Here is a 27,925-nt window from a genome sequence, read left to right as displayed (position 1 = left end):
AATAACGACGGTACTGGGAACCATGCATTTCGACATAGCCATTGACCTGATTAAAACAGCTTTTAAGAAAGTGGACTAAATGGATAAAGCACCGTACATTTTCCTCGTAAGTATATATTTTCCTTGGAAAAAGAAATAATTTAAAGCAATTTGTGTTATAGTTTTCATTTCTAGTTTTCTTCTACCTTTTTTACCTTCGGTACAAATTTGATATTTTCGTTAGTTCTGCTGAAAGGAAAATACCAAATTGTACCAAGGGTTATTTTGAACCACAACATTAACATTTATAGCCCGTTAGCCAGTCATTTCACTTGAACAGTCCATAATTGATGCTTTGTAGCTTAAGATGGGTAAATGAGAAGGATTTCGGTCCTTGGCAGTGTATTGAAACAAGTTTTCTCTTATCTATACCATGTTCTGAAAACACCCCTTCAGTGGCATGGGCTTGACTGAAACATGTGCATCCGTTTATTTGTAGATTGTAACCGGGTATACTTTCTTGGTGGGCTCAGTGGAGACCAAGTCACAAAGTGCTTGCTTCAGCTCACTTTTCACATATGAAAGAGAATGTGGTGGAGGCCATCTTTTTAAGATTCACACAGGCAGACGTAACATTTCTTCGGCTGTGAAGCGCCAATTTGACGTATCAGTAACTGGAACAAGCACCACAGGCAAAAGGACTAGTAAGTTAATAAGAAGTATTAGTAAAATGGGGTAGGATTCCTTTTGGAGGAGTATACTACTAAAAGAATTCTTAGGAATAACCATCGCCCCTTTAATACAGCTGCAGCTGCAGGGGACTGTAACGACGACGTCAACGCCGAGGACAACGTCGATTAAGAAAACAATGAATGTATATTTTACCCACGAATCTCACGATACTCTTAATTCATTTAGTTTGTTTCTCAGTTATCTATGGAATTTTACGGTACCATGCTCTATCTCAGTATCATAGAGGTTGATGTTTTGTCTATCATGCTACGTCAGAATATCTGAATATTTCTGGCCCTGAAATATACCCGATTCCCAGAATCTAATTTATCGGCTTGGAAGTATGTATTATATGATGAATATAGGGTAGTCAGGATCAGAAGTATTTAACCGGACAATCCTCCATTTTTCTACAAGATAAGAAAAAAAAGAATCATTTATGTGATTTTCAACTTACAAAACTGAACTTCCAGTGGTTGCTTATAAGAGTATTTTATATATTGAAGGATTTACAGTTGTGGACGTCGACGCTAGTACAAACAGGAAGTGCATTCAATTCATCGATAAACGCGGTACTACCTATGCATTGAAGGTCATCAGTGGTACGAATCTTCCGCGATTCGAGGTGGGTAAAAGCAAATTAAATTTAAACGTATTCGAAGCTTGTCATTGTTATTTGCACTCTTTTTACTTAATGAGTGCGACAGTGAAAGACTTGATAGAAACGGGAAACCCTGCCTAAAAACTCTTGCATCAGCAGAAATAACAGGTTTTTGAAGCTTCGTTCGAAACGAAATTTCGTCCACTTGCGTCGAAAACCCCCGAAATTCCCGAATTTCGTCGAATTTCGTTTGCATTACTTTTGTACACTGTATTGGTCGTGAGATATGGCCGAAGTTCTGGTATGGAAGTCCATACTTCAATAAAACTGCACCGTTGAACGTGGATATATTGCATTCAGTAATCCCGGGGTAAATTTAAGGGGTGCTGTAAATTAACTTGTACTTTATTTTAATTATGTTCACAGCAATACGATGGATGTAAAAATTCAACTAGTAATGATTTCCTGTTTGAAGAAACCGAAACCGGCCTCGTCGAAGGAATGAAAACATTCACATATGAACATAAACGCAGTGGTGTCAGTGGCAAGATGTGTCTTGGTGTTATTGGAGGCTGTGATAAAAAACTGTATCTGTTAAGTCCAGGTGGTCCTAATGACAGGCGCTGTCTATTTTGGAAAATAATCGTGTAAATAGCGTCAAGATATTTCGTGTTTTGAATAAAATGAACGAAAGGAAATCAGCATTGGTGGTAAATTTAGCCTGGGATTACGCAGACAGGGACCATGGAGACGGGGGCTATGAGGGGAGGGGGGAGTGGGGGATGGGGCTTTAGCCCCAAACCCCAATTTCAAGCAAAAATTACATAAAATAATAATTTTACAAATATCGCCAGACCCCCTACAAGGCAGCGTCTCTGGCGCTTGTAAGCCCCCATCCCCCTCCCCCAATTGAAAATACGCTCCGCCATTCCCGGCAGTAGGTGCCACGTTTTACCATCTTATTAGCTTGCATTTCAGCCATTTTGTAATAAATGAGAGCGAAAAGGAAACCTCAGGGTAGAATAAAGACGGTATCTCAATTAAGTTTGCGAAGGGTTTGGCGCGAATGGCGAGCTTGAGCTTCTTATAAGACGTCATATTCCAATCTCAGGCCCCATTTACACGGGTCCGAACAAATGTTTGCGCGGACAAAAGTTTGCATGGTTCCAGCATGCGTTTACACGGTACCGGCGGAACTGCCCAAATTTTTGAACGGCTAAGTGTGCAAGTTTGGGACCTGAAGAAAGGAGGTCAACTTTTTGATCGGCACGGTACCATATTTCGTACGGACTCGTGTAAACACCCGAACCGTGCAACGTTTTGCTCAGATGGCGCGTTTAAGGCCTGGAATCTAGTTATGTTTTGAATGGTTGGTTAACAAAAACGAAACATTTTTTGTTGTTCTGCTCAGTACGTCTGTCGGCTAAAAACTTGCTCAGGCTAGATATGCAATAACAGCATTCATTGCGGTTCACGTTCTCCAAAATACGTAGAACTTAGTCATTTCAAGTTGTTGTTTTGCAAATGATGGGTAAGAAATGCACAAAGTTTCAAAACTGACGTGCAGAACTCCTCAGTGTTCTGCTCAATAACGTCCCGTCCACACTACGTCGGAGAAAATTGAAAACGCAGCTTTGTTTCAACGGTTTGGCCTATTCTACCATCCACACCAATGCGTCACGAAAACAGAAATGCGTTCCAAACTAAAATGGGTTTTTCCAAACTTAGCATTTTCGGTCAACCACATGCATATTTGTCGGAGCCTGCACTGTGTTCATTGTGGAAGTCAATATTCTCACCAACAACTAAACTGGTTCATGAAGAAACGCCTTTATTTAACCGGGTCTATTTAATAGTCAGAGTAAAATGACAGTTCTCAGTGGTATCAAGCCGATTAAGGATGCAGAAATTCTGCACCTTGCTCAATGTGTAATTATAAAGTTAGTGAACCCATCAATGATGCAGAAATTCTGCACTTGGTTCAATGACTAAATACACTCAAATCTACTGAACCAAACAACGATGCAGAAACTCTGCACTTTTTTCAACGACACTCAAATCTGCTGAACCCAACAACGATGCAGGAATTCTGCACCTTGTTCAATGTGTAACTATATATGTAAATTTAGTGGACCCATCAATGATGCAGAAATTCTGCGCCCTGTTCAATGACTAAACACACTAAAATCTTCTGAACCCAACAACGATGCAGAAATTCTGCACTTTGTTCAACGACACTCAAATTTGCTGAACCCAACAACGATGCAGAAATTCTGCTCCTTGTTTAATGTGTAATTATATATGTAAATTTAGTGAACTCATCAATGATGCAGAAATTCTGCACCTTGTTCAATGACTAAACACACTCAAATCTTCTGAACGCCACAACGATGCAGAAATTCTGCACCTTGTTCAATGCGTAATTATATAAGTAAATTTAGTGAACCCATCCATCAATGATGCAGAAATTCTGCACCTTGTTCAATGACTAAACATACTCAAATCTTCTGAACGCAACAACGATGCAGAAATTCTACGCCTTGCTCAATGTCTAACTATATATGCAATTTTAGTGAACCTAACAAAATCACAACAATTCTCAAATTATTCTGTTTTAGGAGTGACTAATAAATTTGTGGTGTTCAAAGAGCATCTATCACTTGGTAGACGCACAAGACAAAACTCAGAATTCTTTACCTTGCCCTATCATTGAAAATACTCTGCATGCAAGAAAGAGGTGAAATCTGTGGACTACAATATTTATGTAGTCAGTGGAAAGAGGAGAATGAGCAAAAACAGGTGCATATACCTCTATGGTGTTCAGAATTAAGTCACTGTATGAATGTTAACAAATGAAAATTCTTCACAAACTTAGAATTTTAAGCTATGAACACCACTCTATGTAGGACTATCTGCAACATTCCTCAGTGAAGTATACTTTTCCATTAAGTGCTTTCTTATGGTTGCCTGAAGCTTCTTTGCTTCTGTAAGTTCAAACGAATGAAGAATGACGCATTCTTTTGGAAGTATCTGTCTCTAAGGCTCTATTGATCTTGGCGAGTTTAATGGAGACCATCTCCCCCTGTAAGTCCCTATCCAGTAATGGATCTTGAAATGATCCTCAGTCACCTCTTTCACAACACCAATTACTGACTCTTCGTCGCAGTTTGACAAGAAAACCGCCACAAACTTTTCCTCATCAAGCCCTTCCAAGAAAGGGTCAACCCGCTCAACTGGATTCTCCATGTTCGTTGGGGCAACATATCTTCCAGTGTAAATCTGAAATAGTGGACCAAAGTGATTACAAACTAATATCAAAAAGAAATTTCCTTCCTTGTATTATGAATTCACATGTAAACAGGCTAGTGAAAATAACTAGTGAAAATATCCATACCAATGGCTATTCTACCAGTACTTCACCATTCAAATGCTCTTGATTTACTATGCAATGAAAGGGTCTTAACATCTATTTGATTACTGCGTGCTCGGCAGCAGTCGGAAGCTGGGAGGAGCGGACGAACATTTCGGTAGCGAAAAACGCATTTGTCGTTTGAGCTTTGAATTTTAGAGTCAGTAAAGCCAATGAAATTAAACTTAATTTTGCAAACTTGGGACTTGCTCGTCTAGCTTTGTGGCTCATTTGCGAAAGAAAAAAAACATTTTTCGGAGAACCTTAACTTGTTGGCCGAAAAGTATTCAGGAAATTAGAGTTACGAAACAAAATATTTAATCACAGCGTGACCTCATCTTAACATATAACGAAAAGACCTCAGATAGAAGCTTGTATTTACGGTTGCCGTATTATTAAAAGGAAATTCGTCTCTTTTCTCGAAACAATTAGGTATTAATTGTACTTGTAAACAGATCGGACTTTCTCTCATTTCCACTGTGGCTGCGGCAGCCACTCGTGGAATTTACTAAAAAGTCCGATGTGTTCATGTGTACAATTAACCCTAATTGTTTCTCGAACAGACCGATTTCCAATATACAAATAGACCGCCTGGGCTGGTTGGATATATATTCTGGCCACATGAGAAGTTGCCGACACATTAATATTGTAAACAATAACAATATCACACTGTAATTGAAGCTACGACAATCACAGACGAATCGAGAAGTGTCGGGCTTCGGAGAGAAGTATTTTACGGAGAATGGGGTTTACATACATTCACATATTATGTGAATGTTTAAATATATATATTGAAACGATTTTATGTAAATGTTGGAATATGTGATAATTTAATTTCTCTTATATACCGAACGAAAATCTCGCCGATGATCAGCGGCGAGGTAATTCTGTCTGTATAATAAGGAACCAAAATCTCGCCGATGTTCAGCGGCGAGGTAGTTCTGTCTGTATAATAAGGAACCAAAATCTCGCCGATGTTCAGCGGCGAGGTAATTCTGTCTGTATAATAAGGAACCAAAATCTCGCCGATGATCAGCGGCGAGGTAGTTCTGTCTGTATAATGAAGGAACCAAAATCTCGCCGATGTTCAGCGGCGAGGTAGTTCTGTCTGTATAATAAAGGAACCAAAATCTCGCCGATGTTCAGCGGCGAGGTAGTTCTGTCTGTATAATAAGGAACCAAAATCTCGCCGATGTTCAGCGGCGAGGTAATTCTGTCTGTATAATAAGGAACCAAAATCTCGCCGATGTTCAGCGGCGAGGTAATTCTGTCTGTATAATAAGGAACCCAAATCTCGCCGATGATCAGCGGCGAGGTAATTCTGTCTGTATAATAAGGAACCAAAATCTCGCCGATGTTCAGCGGCGAGGTAATTCTGTCTGTATAATGAGGAACCAAAATCTCGCCGATGATCAGCGGCGAGGTAATTCTGTCTGTATAATAAAGGAACCAAAATCTCGCCGATGTTCAGCGGCGAGGTAATTCTGTCTGTATAATAAGGAACCAAACTCTCGCCGATGATCAGCGGCGAGGTAGTTCTGTCTGTATAATAAAGGAACCAAAATCTCGCCGATGTTCAGCGGCGAGGTAATTCTGTCTGTATAATAAGGAACCAAAATCTCGCCGATGATCAGCGGCGAGGTAATTCTGTCTGTATAATAAGGAACCAAAATCTCGCCGATGTTCAGCGGCGAGGTAATTCTGTCTGTATAATAAAGGAACCAAAATCTCGCCGATGTTCAGCGGCGAGGTAATTCTGTCTGTATAATAAGGAACCAAACTCTCGCCGATGATCAGCGGCGAGGTAGTTCTGTCTGTATAATAAAGGAACCAAAATCTCGCCGATGTTCAGCGGCGAGGTAATTCTGTCTGTATAATAAGGAACCAAAATCTCGCCGATGTTCAGCGGCGAGGTAATTCTGTCTGTATAATAAGGAACCAAAATCTCGCCGATGATCAGCGGCGAGGTAATTCTGTCTGTATAATGAAGGAACCAAAATCTCGCCGATGTTGAGCGGCGAGGTAATTCTGTCTGTATAATAAGGAACCAAAATCTCGCCGATGATCAGCGGCGAGGTAGTTCTGTCTGTATAATAAAGGAACCAAAATCTCGCCGATGTTGAGCGGCGAGGTAATTCTGTCTGTATAATAAGGAACTAAAATCTCGCCGATGTTCAACGGCGAGGTAGTTCTGTCTGTATAATAAGGAACCAAAATCTCGCCGATGTTCAGCGGCGGGGTAATTCTGTCTGTATAATAAAGGAACCAAAATCTCGCCGCTAATCAGCGGCGAGATAATCTTGTCTGTTATCAAGGGGACGGAAATCTCGCCGAAGATCAGTGGCGAGGTAATTATAATGGTAATTGCACAAGGGACACAGGCAGCCCAGACCTTGAATATGCTTAATAAGTGACGTTATGCGGTTGGCGATTGCGTTATAATTTTAGCCGTTTTTAGCCGTTTCGAATATTGCTGTAAATACGACGTGTAGAAAATAATTTAAGTTGAAATGGCTGACCTTATGTATGCATTGCGTTATTTTGATGTCTCTGTGTTCCTGGAGGCGGTTTTGAGCCATTTAGGCGAGTTAAACTACGAGGTAAGACACTTAATTGAAATTATTTTTTATATATAGGCACCATTTCCCGTCTATTTAGAGCAATTTCCTAAACATTTTCATACACTGTCTAAAATTGTAACGCAATCGCCAACAGCGTAATGTCACGTATTAATCGTATTCAACATCTGCACCGCCTGTGCAGTCAAGATTTTGGAAAAAGTTGAAAATGCCATTCTACCATAAAAAAGGACCGATTTCTTTTACTACAGTGCTTTCATGAAGCTTTTAGCTGTCCTGTGTACTTGACATAAACAGGCATGTTTTATATCAATTTGAGATTGAGGTGACAGCTTTGTAAAATGAGAACTCGCAAGTCTCCCATTCATTTGCATTTCGCGTGTTGATCGAACACAAGCTCACTACTTGTCGTACTACGTTTGGACGTTTTGGAGTTGCTTTTTTCCTTCAAAATGAGTCGTAAATGGTGCACCTATGCTGACTGTGTTCGAGGTTATGCCAGTGACGAGGACGCTTGGCTACGGATGTACCAAATTCAAAACGAGGAGGATGCCATCGAAATAGCATCAGCTTTGTCGGTCCAGGTAATTACCAGTAAGCTTCAAAGACTTTATACTCTACCATACCATTGTGTGTTGTTTCGTAGAACGTAAATGTAGAGCTCCCCGAGTTTTAATATATAAATTTGAACCCGTTTTAATACGTGCGAATGCATCTACTTCTCATTACTCCCGATGGAGTATGATGGAGGCGCCAAGCTAGCTCGTGTTGTCTACATGCACTGAGACTAACTTCCCATAGGCCTGGTTTAAGCCTGGCGTTACCAATCGAACACAATCACAATCACACAAAATCGCGCGAGTGGGTTCGATTGAATTAGGTCATGGCACCCAATCCAGCTGTCTCAGAAAAAAAGGGAATCGAACAAAATCGAACGTTCGACTGATAGGTGAATTGTAGATTTTTCTTTTGTAGTCGATCAAGTTCGATTGCGTCAATTAAAATCGAACGAAATCGAACCCTCTTACTCAGTCTTTTTGTTTTGGTTGTGCTCGATTATCGATTCAATCGAAAGCAATCGTCCGAATAAGTTCAACTAAGTTCATGCGTTATCGAACTATTTTTAATTCGGGCAACATGTCAAGCCTAGGCGGTCTCGGAGCTATTACAAAGGACCAGTGAGTGGTCGCAGTCACACACGAGGGTTGGTCCGGGTATAGAAATAGTTACGTCTCTCACGTATCTTTCTCGAAATTTGTTCTCGATGTGACGTGGAGAATTGAAATTTACTCTCCGCATTTTTTTCTTTTCGTTGTTGTTGCATCGTTTAGGAAAGTAGGCGTGATAATGGAGCGGCCAGGAAAATACAGAAACAGGCAAAGGGCGGATTTTATCCTCATACTACAGCTCGCTCTTGGATTAGCGCTGAACCGCCTGGTGTGGATCTTAATAAGGTATTTCATACTTGATTTATGTATGACTCAATTCCTATCGATATCGAAATAGAAGTAGATTTAGAAATCGATATTGCAAAGATTCCCCTATTGTTGTTACAAACTGTTAATCGCGTGATAAGTACGTTAGAACTTCGTGTTAACGTGCGAATACATCCGCTTCTCATTGCTCACAGCTGATTTGATGTAGACGGCTGTATTTGTAGGCGAACTTATCATAAGCGACAACCAAATATGTTAGTGAAATTTAGAAATTAAGACCTTTTCCCCCCATTTAGAGCATGGTAAAAAATGGCGTCTTTTCTTCCTGGTGCGAGGTCATCACTGACTCGGGTAGTAGAATGGTTTTACTCCCGACTTTATTCCGACCCAGCATTTAGGTAATCGTTAAAATATGATAGGGATGTGTGGGGTCTTGGAACGAACTTGTGTATCAAGTGATCGCTCTCAGTTGCACCCTCCCGCCCCCCCCCCCCCCCCCAATGCAATCGAGAACAACAAAAAAATTATTGAAAAAAAAATATTTCTTTAAAAGTACCTAACAGATTTGAGAGTGAGGCAATGAACACAATTATAATATTTCTTTTTTACACCGTTTAGATAAGTCAACGTAGTAGCGGGGTTACCAGGAAAATGCCGAAACAAACGAAGGGCGGATTTGATCCTCGTACTCCAGTTCGCTCTTGGATTAACGCCTTACCGCCTGGTTTGGATCTTAAGGTATGACACACCTGGTTTGTACATCACTCAATTCCAGTAGTGCCATTCCCACCTGAGGAGCAGTAAGTAAAAAACGGAATTCTCCAAGGTGGTGGAAAATAAGTGGGTCAAATGTTCATGGATGGGAGTAAAAAATGCACCGTTAAAGAGAAGGCAAATTCCCCGTCCTCGAGGAAAATGTCACCAATCATGATGAATTTAAGGTGTTATTCATCAACCGGTATGTTATTGGTTTACATTGGTGTTTATCCTTTCATATATTATATGGAGTTCTGTTTTAATGCATATGTGATCAAAAGGAGATGAAATGACTGAGAGATTTTACAAATTTACAATAAGAAACGAACGAACGAGCGAATGATAGATGGACACACCAGAAGTGCGAAAAGAGAAGACGAAAAAAAATAGAAGAGCGGAAGGAAACTTCGCGATTCTAACATACCAGTCATGTGATCGGTGCACTGAGTTCTGTTCATTGACAAGTATATCTAATTCGTGCAAGGATCAAGGAGGTGAATGACAAGTGGGGAATATTAAGTTGAATCTTACTTATTTAAGCGTAGCTTAGAATAACGTAAAGGAATTGTAAAATCAATTTGAGTGTAGGGACTTTCTTAAGATCCAGCAAAGAAGTTCCAACGAAAGAAAGCCGTCTCAGCACTAAAGTCGAGATCGCTCTAATTTGTCATTAACTTCTGTGGCAAATCGTGTAGGTTAAGATACCATGAATAACTAAGCTCTTTGTTAAACGTTGCTAGGTTGATGCAGTCTCAACAGACCCAACACACGTCGCACAAAAGGCTACAATTAAAAAAAGAGGCAAGTATCAAACCAAAATTTACTTTTTTCTAATAACTAAACAATTTTTTTTTTTAGATCTCGCTCTTTTTTTTTTTCAAGAAAGACCGACCACGTACTTTTAGACAATAATTCACTCATTCGTTGAATTAGTGTCTGAAGGAGTCCATTTAGTTGTTTGCTATATCATCTTTATTGAATTTTATTTAAAAAAATTTCAGGTTACGAAGAAAGGAAGAAGCCTAAACAGGGCACTTCGGCAAACAAACACCGACCATTTGGATGAACTTATCAGCTGGGCCAGGTGGCTAGATTCAAAAGTTGATGTTGCGCATCCTACGAAAGAAATGGCGAAGAAAACATGTAAGCTGTTTTCTCCAAACGCTCGGGGTGAAATTCCTGGCGCTTTTCGCCCGCCAAAGCAGCCGCTATGCCCTCCAGGTAGGACCATTTATAACATAAACCTTCCATGTAATGGCCATCATACATATACAAAGTGTGTACGGCAAGTGATGCTGAAAATAGCGCACTCTCCCCCCCCCCCCCCCCCCACAATTAACTCAACTGCCTAGAGTTTGTATTTGATACGAAAAATTGATCGAAAGGGCTCGTAGATGTACAAACAAAACGAGTCGTAGACGGAATCGTAAGAAATGGAATCGTTTTGACTCTTCCAACTCCGGTTTCGGCGAGCTTGTGACTCCGCTTACGACTCCGATTTTCGATTTTCACAGTCGTAAGCTCTCTTACGACTCTGACTTCGACTCCGTCGCTAGTGAAAACCAGCCTTAAAAGAGATACAGTTGGATGCCAGTTTCAAACCAGTTTCAGCCACATAATATTTCTTTATGTATTGTGTCTCCAAGGCAAAACTTCGAGGAAACATCGCTCACTTAGAACCTCCATGAGAGTGGATATTTCTAGGTTTAATCCTCAACTTGATATTTTTATAATGTGGACCATGTTCCAGGTGATAACAAAAAATTAATGTTGACAAAATTTAAAAATAACATATCAAGCATTTTCCTGCATTTGCAGGCCAAAATATTAGCTTTCAATTGCCCAACAGGTTTGGTGTTGCTGTTCATGAAATAACGTGTTAACGGTCAGGAAAGAAGTCCATCTAGCCAATTATTTTATTAAATATGTCACGCTTTAAACCCCAATGTAAAGGCGTCCGAAATATGTCTATATTTGTTCATAGGTATTAAGCTAAGGGGAGGAGGTGAAGACATTTTCCTCGCTCAGGACCAAGTGAAAGTTGACGAGAAACATTTCGCGGTTGGTGCAACTTGTAAAATGTACAAGGGCTCTTTGGTTTCCTTCGGGAAATACAATGACATTCCGATTGCTCTTAAAGAGTCAGCTGTCGCGGTCACGAGAGGTACCAAACGTTCTATACAAAAGGAAGTAGAACTCTTTAAACAGCTTGATCACCAAAATGTCGTAACATTCTATGGCATAGAGAAATCCAGGTACATGCTTGCATATGAATTGATGGAAAAGAGGGTAACCATCGATGGAGAAGTGATACCTGTATATGACGTAAGGATGTTGCTCGATGAGATGGAGGACAACATTACTTGGAAGATCCGTCTCCATATTGCCCATAGCGGAGCTAAAGGATTATCATACTTACATTCAAAAAATATCATCCACAGGGATGTAAAAGCAGCCAACTTCTTCATCTCTGGGGGACCAGATAACTCGGAATGGATTATAAAGATCGGCGATTTTGGGGAAGCAGTGTATCAACACAAGCAAACAACATTAACGATGACCTCGTCGCAGCCCTCCCAAGGGAGAAATGTGAAAAAAGAGAACATCCGCCGATTAGTCGGCACTGTTCCATACATCGCGCCGGAAATAGCAAGACCTGGTGCAAAGCACACCCAGGCATCCGATGTGTATAGTTTCTCGCTATTCCTTTACGAACTGGCTCATCCATCGAAACCTCATCCGTGGCAAGGGTTATGCGATATTCCTGAACTAATTGTCTCATCCGCCGAAAAGGGATTACGTCCATCGTTATCAGAACTAAAAATTGACGGTGGACAGTTAGATCCCTTTCTGAACGTAATCACTCAGTGTTGGAAAGGAAATGCTTCAGACAGACCGAGCATGGAAGATGTATCAGCATCACTTAACGAGATTAAAGATGCATACGGTAATGACGTGGAAGACCAGTCATCGCTTTCCACTTCTCTCGATCAAGGTGATATTGAAATGGAAGGCGCAAACATTATTTCCATTCAACCGTTATCGTGCCACCAAACTAAAGTATTAGAGGAAGCTAGTGAAGTGCTAGCTCAAGGTTTCGCTGCTGGTGGTGGGGCACTAGACAGAGAATTCGTGCAAGATTTGGAAGGAAACGCCGGTGCCTTAGACGGTACAAATGCGTGTTCCTTCCTGACAATGAAAATCATAGACACGCTTTTTAATTTCGATTTTAGTGCATTCGGTAGTGAAACATCGCAAATTAGGCACGCTGTTGAGAGCATCATAACGACCTTTCCTGCTGAAATAAACAGGTTGCGGGACATAAGAGATCATTTCTCTGTGGACGAAGCATGTGAAATTCTTCAGGCAAATCATCTTCTTTCGCGTGAGTACGAATTCAAAGAATCGCTCTCCACCTCACTTATAGCCCAATCTGTTGCAGGGGAGGAGGAAGTAAGGAACTGCCTTCGAAATATGGCACAGAAGTCGTCAAGAACGTTTGCTGTATACACTTGTCCTCCAATTATATTTACAATTGTTCATACTGCAGGTGGGGACGAGTGCAATCATTTTTTAGTAATAGACACCCACAAAATTTCAAGTGAGGTTGGCGGAAATGGTAACGGAGTGATAACTTCTGCGGACTACCGTGGGGAACAGCTGTCGAACGTAACTACAGAGCTGGCAAAGTGGATTCGAAAAAGAATAGAGTCGTCTGTGAGGCTTCCTGCTCCGCAATCACTACTTGTGGTTGACTTAAAAAGCGAAACCATCGAAATAAGTGATGACAATGACGTCTTAGTGTCGGCTATTGAAGATTTCGAGAATTCGCAGGAAACGGAGGAAACGAATGCGATTGACGAAAGCCATATTCAATCCCAAAGAAAGGAAAACTACAAAAGTCCAGCAAGCGTTCTTCAACCAAGTGAAACCGAAGTCATTTTGTGGAAAGGTTATCTCACCAAATTCGGATTGACATCTTTCCGTGATTTCCAAATTGCAGCCATTAATGCAGTGGAGAAAAAAAATGACGTGGTGGTCATTCAGCGGACTGGAAGTGGAAAGAGCCTTGTGTATCAGATCCCTGCTTTGTTCTCTACATTCAAGTTCACTATCGTAATTTCTCCTACAATCTCATTAATATTGAATCAAGTAAATCAATTAAAGGAAAAGGGTATAAACGCAATTCCCTTTGGTAATCCTGCTGGGAAGGAGAAGGCTAATTACATTGCATTGCTAGATGAAAAAGAGAAGGAAAAACCATCGCTTGTTTACATGACACCAGAGTGCTTTTCCAAACACATGCACTTTTTTGCGCAACACAGAGATGAGATAAAAATGGTAGTACTGGACGAGGCACACAAAATATTTGACAGGAACTCAGGGTTTCGACAATCTTACGAATCGCTCAAAGAAATTCATGCTAAGTTTCCTGCAACACCAGTTGCAGCTTTGACCGCTACCATTGACCATGTGTCCTTAGATAAACTATGCACAGAATACTTGCGAGATCCCGTACTTGTTAAAGGAACTGTCGATCGCCCAAACGTTAAACTGTCGCTCGGGAAGTACAAAGTTGTCGCAGACCGAGGAAAAAGAGGCGAAAGTTCTGAAAGTGGTTCCAAACAAAAGGGTCAGCCTTGGAAAGATGTTGCACAGGAGATATACTCGTTGGTTGGAGAAAACTACGCGATCGTTTACGTTGATTTCAAAAACGACGTAGAAAAGATGGTGGAATCTTTAAAGGCGTGTGGTGTGGAAGAAGCTAAAGGATATCATGGCAGAGACATGACAGTGTCGGCAAAGGTCGAGATCGAAAGGGCCTTCAGGAACAAAGAAATTCAAGTTTTAGTTGCAACTGAGTCATTCGAGCTCGGTACACATTCTCCACATGTCAATATTGTAATAAGGGTTGGTTGTGCACGTAACATGAGGGCCGTTGGGCAAGAGCTTGGTAGGGCGGCTAGAGAGGAAAATAATGGCCACTTTGTTCTGCTTTTTAACGAAAACAAAGACGATCAACGGTTTGGTTACTGGACAAGAGGATGTTCAGACCAAGAGAAGGAAAAACAAGAACAGGACTTCCTGTCAGTGTGGAGGTACGTGTATCAAATTTATATCGGTCAATGCCTTCGAAAACAATTCGTCAAAGCATTTGGGGATAATCCAGAGGAGTTAAGCGTTCTGTCAGGCGATGAATGTTGTGACAGTTGCCAAGAAGAACAATTAAATCAACCGAAGATGAACGGCAAGGAAACAGCTACGACGGTTATAAATGCAATTCAGGAATTATGTGGCTTATCTAGATTCAGCGACGGAGTAAACGAAGGGAAACTTGTCTCGTTTATTCGAGGTTCTAATCAGGACTGGTTAAAGGAAGGAGACGTGCAACCTGTCATTGAAGTGTCTGCCACGTATGGATCAGGCATGGGACATGATACCACCTGGTGGAGCAGGGCGCTAAGGCAATGTGTTGCTCTAGGTTTTGTAGACATAGCATACAAAGTCTCTTTGTTCAACAATTTTTATAAAACGTCAAGGCGCTATGTTGCATCCGTGAAAGGCAAATGCTTCGTGCAAAAACCGTACGACATCTCCGTTCTTGATCCATCGGTAGATCCTTTCAACCCAAATAAGAAATCAAACAGCAGAAACAATGTCAAGTCCACCACTAGCAGAGGAGTTCATTTCCTACCAAAAGTTAGGAAACTCTTAAAAGATAAAAGCAGCTGGGTGGACATCAAGAAAAGAGAAGATTACGAGTTTCCAGGCTTTTCTGAAAATAATGGAAAGTTGATGTTCACCCAAGATTTTAAAACACTCCCGTATGCAGCCAAAAACAGGGTTCACTTTATTTCTGAGGATAACCAGCTAACAACGCGTGGCTCACAAAAGCAAAAAGTGCTAACTGAGGTCGATGGAGTGGAAACAGAAGTCTTTGTAAAGAGAGGACCTTGTGAAGGGGTAAAAGTATGCAGCGCTGACAAATGTGGTTACACGGTGGCAAATACGCAGTTAAGGAACAAATGCAAGGAGCATGGTTCCTCCAAACCATTAACAAGAACCGGAAAATGTCCTATTCACTTTGTTTATATTTGGCCCACTATTAGTACGGATGATCGCAGATGGATCGGAGTTTTTTCAGCCGAAGGAGAGGTGAAGCATAATCATTCAAGACCTGCCGAACACAAGATCTCGAGCAAAGTGGTTGAAGACATTCAACAAACAGTTCATCAGGACATCACTAAGACTTCCAAGGATTTATTGAAAGGTTACTGTATGCTTGTATTGTTACGATAGTTCAAAGTCTATTATATGTTTCTCTCGTATATCTACGCTGTAATTCGTTCTGAGAGTTTCTATGTAACTCTTTTATTCAAATGATCGGCACATTCCATTGTTTATCTCCAGATTTAAAACCTCAAAAGAATAAGTTAGAAACCAAAAAGAGGCCTCATGGTTACAAGCCACTGAGACGTACGGAAAGACAGATTCTCGTTCAAGCTTACATTACATTACATTCAGGTGGAATGAATTTGAGTTACATCAACCACAGAAACAAAGCAAGAACCTATCTCTAAGGTATTTCTATAAAGCCACTCAGGATTTAAAATTGTTTCTCTTTATATTAGTTCATTTTCAATGTTGCAGGTCAGGGTATGGAGTATATACCTGGGGAGAACAGTGCCGCAGCTCTCAACATTGATCGCATAAGGAGGGAGAGGAAAAAAGTTTTAAGCCAACATTCGACAGATGTCAGCGGAAGCTCGAGAGTACTCTTCATTATCGAGCAGTTTCCAAAGATCAAAAAAAAGGTGGACGAAGAGACTAAATGTAAGTTTTTACAATTGTAGAGTTGAATATTGAGAAGATCTGTTAACCCATATTCGGAAAGGAACCATGTAAGAGAAGACATAGACTCTTACAAAACAGTAGACGCAAATATGAACATATTCCGTGTATTTGTTTCGTAGGCGAAGACGAATTTGTCAGGGAAGTAGAGGAACTTGTGGGTAATTATCAAATGGCAGGACTGGAGTACATCTTTACCCCTCAACGAAACATGGCATTCTTTGCGTCTCCTTTCCAGCTAAAGCAATTAAGCTGCACGAAAGTGATATTTACAGACATTACTTACACTGGCAGCAAAGATTTCCCGTATTTACTCAACATGGTGGCTTTCAACGAAGACAGCTTACAGTGTAAGTTTATCTTCAAGTTCTCTTTTTCATGCGCCCTTCTCAAGCCCATGGTTTATTGCTAACCCCGCGCAAAGGAAAAGTATATACAAGTTTAAGAGGACAAGAAAGTTAATGTTCTGCTTGATGTTCATTTTGCTAAGATGAAACAGAGTCAAATTTACTTCTGCAAAAGGCTTTTCTTTTTATCGTCTCTTTTCTATAAAATAGAAATAAAGCTATAGGGTCATCATTTCTCAAAATGTGTCAGTTCTTTTTGATTGCTTACAAACTTTCATTCAACTAATTTGATTTATGCATGCAGACAATGCTGTCGCGCGTGTCCTGTTGAACCGACAAGATGGGGGTACCTATGCAACGGCAATCAAAGAGGTTTTTAAGAAAACAACTACAGATCACCCTGACTTCAAAATGGGATCAGCTCTGGAGGAAATCGTGGTTGATTTCAGTGATGCAGAAAACAATGGCTTTAGAGATGCTATCGGGGAAAGCCTGGCAGCGAAGCTTCTCAGAGGTTGCAATGTATGTACCAAGTAAATCATACTTACAAATTAGTGTATTACTCCTTTAATTTCTGAAAACTGTCCAATTTGGGAATTTGGACAGTTTTCAATAAGGACTTTGTGAGAATCGTTACAAGCTTGTTGCATGCAAATTGTAAAGAAAATCTAATAACTAGATTTTCTACAAATAAACAAAACCGATTTTAAAGACCTGTTTAGATTTATTCATGTTGCCTTGGCAACGGCATATACGTCATCTTTACCATCATCTTAACCATCAAAAAACCAATGTTTGTGTTGTTAACTTGCTCGCTGCCACTGCATCTTATAAACCGTAAACGAACAACGAATTGTATATTGTTAATTTATGGTCGCACCTTCTTCCAATTTCTATCAAACCACGGTATTCGGTGCAAATTTGTGAAATAATAAAAATATGTTTTGCCTCGGCGGCATATTAGATGAGTTTAGTCGAGCCATGGTTTGTATTTTGGTTATGCGTAATTCAGCCCAAACTATGGCGTACTAAAAAGGTACGATTAGGTAACTACCGTTAACAAATTCGGCCATTGTATCGTAGCCATATGAGGTGAGGGAATTTATACCGGGACACGAGACAGACGCGTCGGCTTCTCGGATTGGGTAGGTGCGAATTCGGGTATGGTTAAGTGGAATATCGGATAGCAAACAATCAAACTCGGGCAACGCGGTATGCAGCCTCATCAGCATTCAAATATTGAAGATATTCCGCGCTAATTTCCAGAATAGGTGTTCTTTCTAGTATAATCATTTTAGGCATGATCCCTTGGAAATTAGCGTGGTTGCTGAATGAAAGGTTCTGCTTGCATAATGCTGACTTGTCATATCGAAATATGGTATTTTTTCTCTACCACCATAGGTACACCGGATACGATCAGTACAACGGGTTGAGAAGCTTGTTTGCTCTTCTGTAAACGAAAAATCGGTCTTTAGGCAGGTCGCCGCCAGGATACCCGAAGAACCAGAGAAGAAAAATGTTCTTCATCTCTTCGAGATCCTAGCTGGGGAGAAACCTCTGTCAGAAGGAGAACAAATTATCCCCGACTTCAAAGTACCAGCTGATACGACTAATGATGCGTGGCGTAGTCTAAAATCGTGGTCAAGGTGGTGGAAGAGGATGAATCATTTGAGTGAGCATTACTTTTTGATTACAGCTCCCTTTCAGACATGTACTATCACAAACAGTTTTATTCACTGACCATACGATGAAAACGTTTCAGTTCCTGGTTAACAGCGCTTAATTTTTTTTTTTTAACCATTCAATATACCTTCGCGTGCCACAAAGTAACCCCGACTGCTGAACATCGCACCTCAACGCACTTTCATGATTTGTTAGGAAAATGAAGCATTACAGATGTAAAGCAAAATGAAGTAAAGAAAAGTAAAGTAAAGCAGCTGAAAGTAAAACCAATTTAAATGCTAGACTAAATGTGCTGCTTTGGTCAGCTAGAATAATGGACTCGCGGTCATCTCGCTACATAACTGACTGGAATGATATTCCATCGAACATTATGCATGCACCCTCATTAAGCAGATTTAAATCCTAGCTATCAGATCATCTGTGTCAATTTTAACTCAGGTGTAACTCGTGAGTGACATGTATGCAATTTAATTAGGTTAGCTTTGGGCCGTATTTAAATCTTATTTCATAATTTTTAGTGTCAATTTTAATATGCAATTTAATTAGGCTAGTTTTGGGCCGCACTTAAATTTAGAGTTTTATTTCTTAATTTTTTAGAATGTTTAATATCGGAGAATATTCTTTGTATAGCAATTTAGTTTCCTTAAACTAACTCAAAAGTGGTCGCGAGTACAATGAATTTACCTGACGACTAAAAATGTAATGAAATTAATTCGGATTATTAGGAAATTTTAAAAACGATTTGTGCATTTTCGTTTACGTCATTACTACTGTGTCTAGGAATGTTCACAAAAGCCTACACCTTACTCTCTGAGGAAACCTGGGAGAAAGGACCCAACACAAACAACCCGGTAGAAAGTATTAATAAGCAATCAATTCCAGAAAAAGGAAACAGTCTCGCACCCTTGTTGGAGAACATATATCGGGAAGACAGAGTGCAGGCAGCCAAAGTTGTAGCAGCAGGAAAGAATGTTTCGCTGTCTTATCGTGACAACTCTGAAGAAGCAAGAGGGAGGCGAAATGATAATCGCAGAAGGAAACGAAGATATCATGCTCCTAAAGAAGACGGTAGGGAATTCTCCAAAAAATAAAAGTTTTTAGTGATATCAATTGGGATTACTCAATTGTCGAGCCTTCTTAAATTCCTCGACCATAGTATTTTTCTGAAAGCTTTGCGAGATGATAATACTGACGGATAATGTGAGACCATGCATTATTGTTATCACATATGAAGCTCGTTCTAGGGGTACGGGTGCGGGACCTGGCCCGCATCTTTGTTCAAGGGCTTTGGGAAATGCAACCTATTACCTTCGACGTATCACCTTTCTAGATTTCACCGGAACAATCGGTGTTATGAACACCATTTGCTTTATATAACTGCTAGGGACGATTACTTTGTTTTAACCCAAGCCTTCCCAACATTTGATGAAAATTCTACAGCAGCTTTCAATTCCATTCCCCTCAGTAAGGAAATTTTCAACCTATATTCAAAATAACATGTTAAGCGCCCCTGGCGCAAGACCTGCGTCCTGTCTACTCAAGGCAGCAGCAATACTCAGATTCTTTGACAATTAAGCTAATGCAGTAGAGGACAAGTTAGGCGCAGTGCTACTATAACTATTATGGATGTAGTCAATGTTTGAAGTCATCCTAAACAACTGAAAGGGTAGAGAACGAACAGGGCTCCACCTAAACTCATTTCCCCGTACTATATATAGTTAACAACTGGTTAAAATCTTTTAGGTCCACCGGATAAAAGACGCCAGTTGCAACGTGCCTACAACTACGGAAAACATAGTAAAAAGAGACAAGGTACAAAATAATTTTGGTCTATGATATTTGACTGATTCCATTGTTGCAAGCTTATATCATAAAAGAAAAAAGCCCGCTTTTGTTTTCATTTAAGAGAAATTAACTATGACTGAAGAGGATGTCATGTAGTGGAAGTCATTCATGTACTTCATTCCACAGGTAATGCCCTTATTGGAGCAAGACTCGAGGTAGAATACAACCGAGTTAATTTGGATGGCTCCACTGACTATCTCGGCTGGATAAAGGGCACCATCGCGGCATGGAACAGATCGAAGGGCTATTTAGTAAATTATGAAGACGGTGACCAGGAATGGCTGCAGTCTGTAGATGAGAAGGACGTGCGACTGTTTGAGTAATAACTGATGGAGTATGCGTACTATTCGCTTAATAAAAATTTTAATGGAATTGTACAGTTCAAGAGGCCATGACCTATGTAAAATTCAGAGATTAAAGATAGAACAATAGATCCATATACCTTCGTTTTTTTGATTAAATTAAATCATAAAGGGAAATATCACTTTCTGGCACTCGAATTGTAAGAACAGCGAGTACTCGAACTGCATAGAGAGACTAACTGTTGCGAGATTGGCAAGAGTGACAAGGGTACGTAGGATGGGAAAACGTAATGAAAGCGACGTATGCAAACGCAACGGGATATTTTTTTTTACAAACTACAGCTACTAGACTTCAAGTTCCGATAGTAAGTGATTTTCAAAATTTAAAAATTACCGTCCGGAATATAAACACACAGCATCCTCATCTTACACTATGTGATCGCAAAAGCAACAAAAATATGTTTAGAATTGCTGTAGAGTACTTCTTCATTCATCTCGGCGAGGATCATTAACCTAGCCGCCGATCACCATCATCATCATCAGCGAGATTTCCGTCCCTTTAATACAGACAGAATTTCCTTGCCGCTGAACATCGGCGAGATTTTGGTTCCTTTAATATACAGACAGAGCTACCTCGCCGTTGATCATCGGCGAGATTTTGGTTCCTTATTATACAGACAGAACTACCTCGCCGCTGAACATCGGCGAGATTTTGGTTCCTTTATTATACAGACAGAACTAGCTCGCCGCTGAACATCGGCGAGATTTTGGTTCCTTTAATATACAGACAGAACTACCTCGCCGCTGAACATCGACGAGATTTTGGTTCCTTTATTATACCGACAGAATTACCTCGCCGCTGAACATCGGCGAGATTTTGGTTCCTTTATTATACAGACAGAACTACCTCGCCGCTGAACATCGGCGAGATTTTGGTTCCTTTATTATACAGACAGAACTACCTCGCCGCTGAACATCGGCGAGATTTTGGTTCGTTATTATACAGACAGAATTACCTCGCCGCTGAGCATCGGCGAGATTTTGGTTTCTTTATTATACAGACAGAACTACCTCGCCGCTGAACATCGGCGAGATTTTGGTTCCTTTAATATACAGACAGAACTACCTCGCCGCTGAACATCGGCGAGATTTTGGTTTCTTTATTATACAGACAGAACTACCTCGCCGCTGAACATCGGCGAGATTTTGGTTCCTTTAATATACAGACAGAACTACCTCGCCGCTGAACATCGGCGAGATTTTGGTTCCTTTATTATACAGACAGAACTACCTCGCCGCTGATCATCGGCGAGATTTTGGTTCGTTATTATACAGACAGAATTACCTCGCCGCTGAACATCGGCGAGATTTTGGTTCCTTTAATATACAGACAGAATTACCTCGCCGCTGAACATCGGCGAGATTTTGGTTCCTTTATTATACAGACAGAACTACCTCGCCGCTGAACATCGGCGAGATTTTGGTTCCTTTATTATACAGACAGAATTACCTCGCCGCTGAACATCGGCGAGATTTTGGTTCCTTTAATATACAGAGAGAACTACCTCGCCGCTGAACATCGGCGAGATTTTGGTTCCTTTATTATACAGACAGAATTACCTCGCCGCTGAACATCGACGAGATTTTGGTTCCTTTATTATACAGACAGAACTACCTCGCCGCTGAACATCGGCGAGATTTTGGTTCCTTTATTATACAGACAGAGTTACCTCGCCGCTGAACATCGGCGAGATTTTGGTTCCTTTAATATACAGACAGAACTACCTCGCCGCTGAACATCGGCGAGATTTTGGTTCCTTTATTATACAGACAGAATTACCTCGCCGCTGAACATCGACGAGATTTTGGTTCCTTTATTATACAGACAGAACTACCTCGCCGCTGATCATCGGCGAGATTTTGGTTCCTTTATTATACAGACAGAATTACCTCGCCGCTGAACATCGGCGAGATTTTGGTTCCTTTATTATACAGACAGAACTATCTCGCCGCTGAACATCGGCGAGATTTTGGTCACTTTCTTATACAGACAGAATTACCTCGCCGCTGATCATCGGCGAGATTTTGGTCCCTTTATTATACAGACAGAACTACCTCGCCGCTGAACATCGGCGAGATTTTGGTTCCTTATTATAAAGACAGAATTACCTCGCCGCTGAACATCGGCGAGATTTTGGTTCCTTATTATACAGACAGAATTACCTCGCCGCTGAACATCGGCGAGATTTTGGTTCCTTTATTATACAGACAGAACTACCTCGCCGCTGAACATCGGCGAGATTTTGGTTCCTTTATTATACAGACAGAATTACCTCGCCGCTGAACATCGGCGAGAAAGAGCGTCTATATATGTTAATGTTATTTCGCATATGAAAGTAGTATTCACATATTGAGAACATGGCGTAATTTTTGCCGTTCTGTATATTGAAAGAATCACATAATATGTGTTTGTCTGAACGCCGCGGAGAATGCGACCACAGAAGGCGATGAAAGTTCCGATTAATGCTCGTTTATTTCTGCACAACGTATGTTGATTCTCGTAAACTGAAAATAATGATTATATAACTAAATAAACTAATGTGAACGTACAAAGGCAAAAACTACACTAACTATAACCGAAAATAAGGTATAAATAAAGAAACTAAAACGATTTTAAAGGTTAAACTTGCATGCTGAATTCATATTTGGAGGCGGAACCCGCTAGTTACATAACAACAATACTACAAGAAAAATACATGTTCCGCACGAAAAAACGACAGAAAAATCTAACAAAATATGCAAGGAATAAATGCTGAACAATAATTTCTAACAGCTAGGGACCAATACACTTGAAATATATGCACGAAATCCTAGCATTTGCCACGCTGGAATGCTCCTAACCTAAACACGTGGTCCCTCGATAAACTTACTAAAAGCTTAATAATCGATGAAAAGCGAACCTAATGGAATATAACTAAAATAAACAAAACAATAAAACACTTACATATCTTTTCCGCGCAGTAATGCCTCTAGCTGGCTTATAAAGGTCCTTAAAATTCGACGATGATTCCTACAACAACATAACACCGACGATCCTCTAACAGAAGTGCGACAACTGAGCAAGAACGTGACATGTCCCAAGAGTCATAGCGTGGCGAAATAGATAAATAAAAGAAAACAAAAGAAACACCGGAAATGAAAGGAGAACTAAATACAAAACCGTAACATGGCTCCCCTGAAATAGCATATTTCACAATTCAATAATGTCCCTGAAAATTAATTGCAATCACAGTTCACAATCAAAGTTCAGCTCATGACTCAATCAAAGTTCACTTCATGGCTCCTCGTCGGGGATCTACCCCTGGTCTTCATACAGCATCTGCGTCACTAGGAATCAGCAACACTAACTTGTTCACTGGGCGGTCAAGTTGTTTGACAGGTCCTTCTCTCTTACCGTCAGTATGGAGAGTGGCGTCACCAAGATCAACTTGTACTGAACGGATATATCCGTCTTCGGAGGGATATGTCTTTGGCACACGTGCCAACTGCCAGCAGTTCCTTGGAAGGTTATCATCTTTCACTATGACCACGTCACCAACAGACAGGTTTCTTCTAGGACGGTTCCACTTAGCGCGCTGTTGGAGGCTCAAAAGGAACTCCTTTCTCCAGCGACACCAAAATTCATTAGCAAGGTGCTGGACTCTTCTCCATCGTTTTCTTGAATAGAGGTCAGGAGACTGGAACATACCAGGTGGGGGAAGAACAACCTTTGACTTCATCGTAAGGAGATGGCTTGGTGTAAGTGGTTCCAGTGAGCTAGGGTCGCTTAAGTTGTCAACCGTCAGTGGACGACTGTTGATGATAGCTTCACATTCACAGAGGTAGGTCTCCAGGGATTCGTGATCAAGCTGGGTACTATTCTTCTCCAATATTGCTGCTAACACACCACGAACCGTGCGAATTTGGCGCTCCCAAATTCCTCCCATGCTGCTTGCAGATGGTACATTCATTTTAAAGTTGATCCAATCGCAGTTGTCCTCAAGCAATTCCCTTTTAATTTGATCTTCGTCAAATTCTTCCAATGCCTCCTTCAGCTCTCTTCTTGCACCTATGAAATTGCTCCCTTGGTCGCTCCTGAGTTGACGTACTGGTCCTCTGCGGCATATGAAACGGCGGAGCGCATTGATGAAGGATGCCGTGTCCAGAGAGTTAGAAAGTTCCAGGTGTACGGCTCTAGAAGCCATACACGTAAATAAAACGCCATATCTTTTCACGTCTCTTCTTCCTTCTTTAACTATCCAGGGGCCAAAATAGTCCACGGCGCTATAGGTGAAGGGCGGTGCCGGCTCTGACCGGTCAAGCGGGAAGTCGGCCATCTTCTGCTCCTCAACTGTACCCCTGAGCTTTCGACATGTCACACAGTTGGAGATGCACTTGGCTACTGCTGCGGAACCACCAATGACCCGAAATCCCCGGGAGCGAACTTCACTAAGGGTCATACCTCGTCCTTCGTGCTCCACTTGGTCGTGACAATGCTTGACGACGAGATCAGTGATGTGGCCTTTCCTTGGTAGGACTACTGGGAACTTGACGTTGTCTGGCATGCTTGCACGGATGACCCTTCCTGAAGCGGCCAAAGCTTGTCTAGCTAGAACTCCTTAAATGTGGTTGCAAACAAGAATGTGCTGGCAGATGCAAATGTATCAAAGCTAATCTCCCTTGTACAGGGTTATGTCAGTGTTCAGGAGAATGCAGCAATAATTAACATTAACCTGATCTGAATAGAATATGTTTCAAATTCCATGTTGCCAGCCAGTTTTTAAAGTTTTCTTGATAGCTGGTAACCTCAGACGCCCCCCCCCCCCCCGACACATCTCCGTGATTTGATTTTTTTCGAGCTTGTTATTAATAACATTTTCGTAGTACGACTTGCAGTTTACGATATAAACATAAACAATGGACGTCTGTGCTTTTCTTAGTTTACTCCATTCTGTAATGACATTCTTGTTACGTATTCAGTATGTGCGATAAACAAAAATCTCGGGATGTGATTGTCAGGTGATTACATCATAATTACTGTTAAATCTTTTTGTGAAATAAATAGAGTACCCAAATGATTATTTCTAATGTTCTTAAACAAATATTAACCGATTATTTTACAACATTTTGATGTACAAGCCTCGTTTTCATGCTGGCAAAGAGTGTCGTAAATTGAACTGCGTGCCACGCTCCCCCGGGTAATCGGATCATGTGGCACCCAGCCTAAAATTGTTCGCAGGACCAAAATGAATTTGTGTGCCAAATTTTATGCTTTCTTCCACTCGGTAACGATGTTTTCCCTAAGCCACCTCACTAATATGCGCGTGCACGAGTGCGCGCTAATGACGCCATAAATTATGCCCAGTAAGGATGTGCGATGCAAATGTGAGGAATGGCCTTAATCTTCCACGGCATACAGATATTCGAAATTTCCGGGAGTGCCCCCCTCCCCCCCCCCCCTCCCCGACTGTAGCTACAACTAAAAGCCATTCAAGAACAAGAAATAATTGCTCCTGGATAGGACAGCTTTAAAAAGCGCATTTCAATCTACTGTCACTGCTTTAAACTTGTAATTGCGAAATGTTGAACATTTGCGCGAAAGCAGTGGAAAGCGTGACTGGGCTGCTCGTACGGTTGTGTGACAACTTTTACTTAATCTCGAATATCAGCCACGCAGCATGGTTGCCGATATAATAAAAACAGATTCATGAAACCCCTGATTCTTACAGCAGAAAGCGTGGCCTCTTTAAGGCAATGTGGAGTGCTATTGAGGGGAATCGACGGCTTTTAGGTATGTTTTCTGTAATATTTTCGGATTAAATTAGTCGTATTAATATTTCGTTTATTTGTTTCGGGTCAGACCGTTTCACTTCTCGTTTCCAATTTATATAGGCGAAATTTATTTCGAACTTGCCACTACACTTTTAAACTTATGCATCAGTCAATTCCAGCAGTGCCCATCCCCCCCCCCCCCCCGGGCTAACCCCGGGCATTAGCATTTTTTTTTTTTAAAATGGGCAAATTCCCTTGGGTGGGGACACATAAGCTGTCTAAATGCCCCGGGGTGGGGACGAAGAAAGAGGGCAAATGCCCCACCCCCGGGATCGTCGCCTTCCAACACCTCTGCAGTTTTCTTATTAATCAGTGAATAAAACGTTTAACTGTTCAGTTTTTTAATGTAATGGTAAGACTTCAAGGACAACAGTAAGTGTTAGTTGATTCTGATTATATTTATTTCTTTATATTTGTTTTTAACAGTTTGCTGGAGGATAGCTGGGATTGCGGCGGACGTGCCCCCAGCCGCGAGCGATGATAGGCGCCTGTATTTGCTGGCTACTTCTTCTGTGGAGAATCGAGACATTTTAAATGATGATGCATTGCATTTTAAGCTCGCAAGATCTGTCTTGAAGATCGCATCATTTGAATTCGCCAACATTAAGTATTTTAACTCCACTTTCATGAATTTAAAAAATGCTAGGCTAGTTTTGAATGCGAAATGCGAAATAGTCATGTTCACGTCAGTGATTGTTTTGTGATGAACAAAATATAGTTCACCTTGTCGCTTATATTTATATAATTACAAGTAATGAAGAAATATCTGAAATTGAGAAAGCATACGTTTAAAAACATCTGCAAGTTTGTCTAGTCCCTGACGGACAAGCCATTGTTCGACAAACGCCTCGTCTTTCCCGATGAACTCATCCATGGCACTTTCCAAAACACGTGTGTCGAATGCCCGGGGGTCGCTCCGGGGTACGCAAATTCCCAGCCCCCGGGCCGCGATATAATTGCGGATGCCCCACCCCCGGGACTGACAACGTGAGCAAATGCCCCGCGGTTGCCCGGACGGGGGGGGGGGGGGGGGATGGGCACTGCTGGAATTGACTGATGCATTACACTTTTGATGACCTCGCTTTGATTTTGTTGTTGTACCGGTGATACATTGCCGAATTAACCTCTCGACTTCTTGAACTTGAACGGAGATCGGCTGTTTAGCAATTAGAATAAGGGCGCGATTTTGATTTGCTTCAAGATATTTCAACTCGATTAATTTACAGTCCTTTAACGTCCTTAATGCTAAACAGCATTCCAAGTTGACCCATTATTGTGTCTTAACGAACTTAAAGCGTCTTGGTGAATCGAAAACATCGAGGTTCCAGGAAACCTCTGTGCGTTTATTATGAGAACCATTCACAGTGTTGTCTACATTAAGGAAATACACGCGATGACAAACCAGACATGACGGCGGACAGGAAATTAAACAAAGTTAACGCGCAATGTTTCAATCGAAAACGTCTAAAAACAGTTTTTATGTAGTGGACATTATGTGGACATTATGTTTCTACCGGTAGCAGTGAATTGATT

At 41.1% G+C, this 27,925-nt stretch overlaps 4 protein-coding genes across 4 annotated transcripts; 3 read left to right on the top strand and 1 right to left on the bottom strand.

The window, feature by feature from the left end:
• Window positions 1–79: 79 nt before the first annotated feature.
• LOC145488669 (uncharacterized) lies at window positions 80–3,020 on the top strand. Its single transcript, XM_081467591.1, has 4 exons — window positions 80–106; window positions 479–683; window positions 1,218–1,336; window positions 1,739–3,020. The coding sequence occupies exons 1-4, from the start codon at window positions 80–82 to the stop codon at window positions 1,961–1,963; spliced, it is 576 nt and encodes a 191-aa protein (XP_081323717.1). The 3' UTR covers window positions 1,964–3,020.
• LOC145488642 (uncharacterized) lies at window positions 3,012–26,527 on the bottom strand. Its single transcript, XM_081467548.1, has 2 exons — window positions 23,526–26,527; window positions 3,012–4,591 (listed from the first exon to the last, which is right to left on the bottom strand). The coding sequence occupies exon 1, from the start codon at window positions 25,123–25,125 to the stop codon at window positions 23,890–23,892; it is 1,236 nt and encodes a 411-aa protein (XP_081323674.1). The 5' UTR covers window positions 25,126–26,527; the 3' UTR covers window positions 3,012–4,591; window positions 23,526–23,889.
• LOC145488676 (uncharacterized) lies at window positions 10,848–18,185 on the top strand. The gene is made up of 4 exons (XM_081467598.1): window positions 10,848–15,763; window positions 16,144–16,326; window positions 16,467–16,694; window positions 16,996–18,185. Exons 1-4 carry the CDS (start codon window positions 11,572–11,574, stop codon window positions 17,226–17,228), a joined length of 4,836 nt encoding a protein of 1,611 aa, XP_081323724.1. The 5' UTR covers window positions 10,848–11,571; the 3' UTR covers window positions 17,229–18,185.
• Window positions 18,276–21,259, top strand: LOC145488668 (uncharacterized). Its single transcript, XM_081467590.1, has 3 exons — window positions 18,276–19,442; window positions 20,118–20,186; window positions 20,346–21,259. Exons 1-3 carry the CDS (start codon window positions 19,157–19,159, stop codon window positions 20,540–20,542), a joined length of 552 nt encoding a protein of 183 aa, XP_081323716.1. The 5' UTR covers window positions 18,276–19,156; the 3' UTR covers window positions 20,543–21,259.
• Window positions 26,528–27,925: the final 1,398 nt, after the last annotated feature.

The sequence above is a fragment of the Orbicella franksi genome, chromosome 5, assembly GCF_964199315.1.
Source record: "Orbicella franksi chromosome 5, jaOrbFran1.1, whole genome shotgun sequence".
In the NCBI taxonomy this organism is placed as follows: Eukaryota; Metazoa; Cnidaria; class Anthozoa; order Scleractinia; family Merulinidae; genus Orbicella; species Orbicella franksi.
The sequence above is the reverse complement of the archived record's forward strand: the minus strand, read 5'-3'. Positions and strand labels throughout refer to the sequence as shown.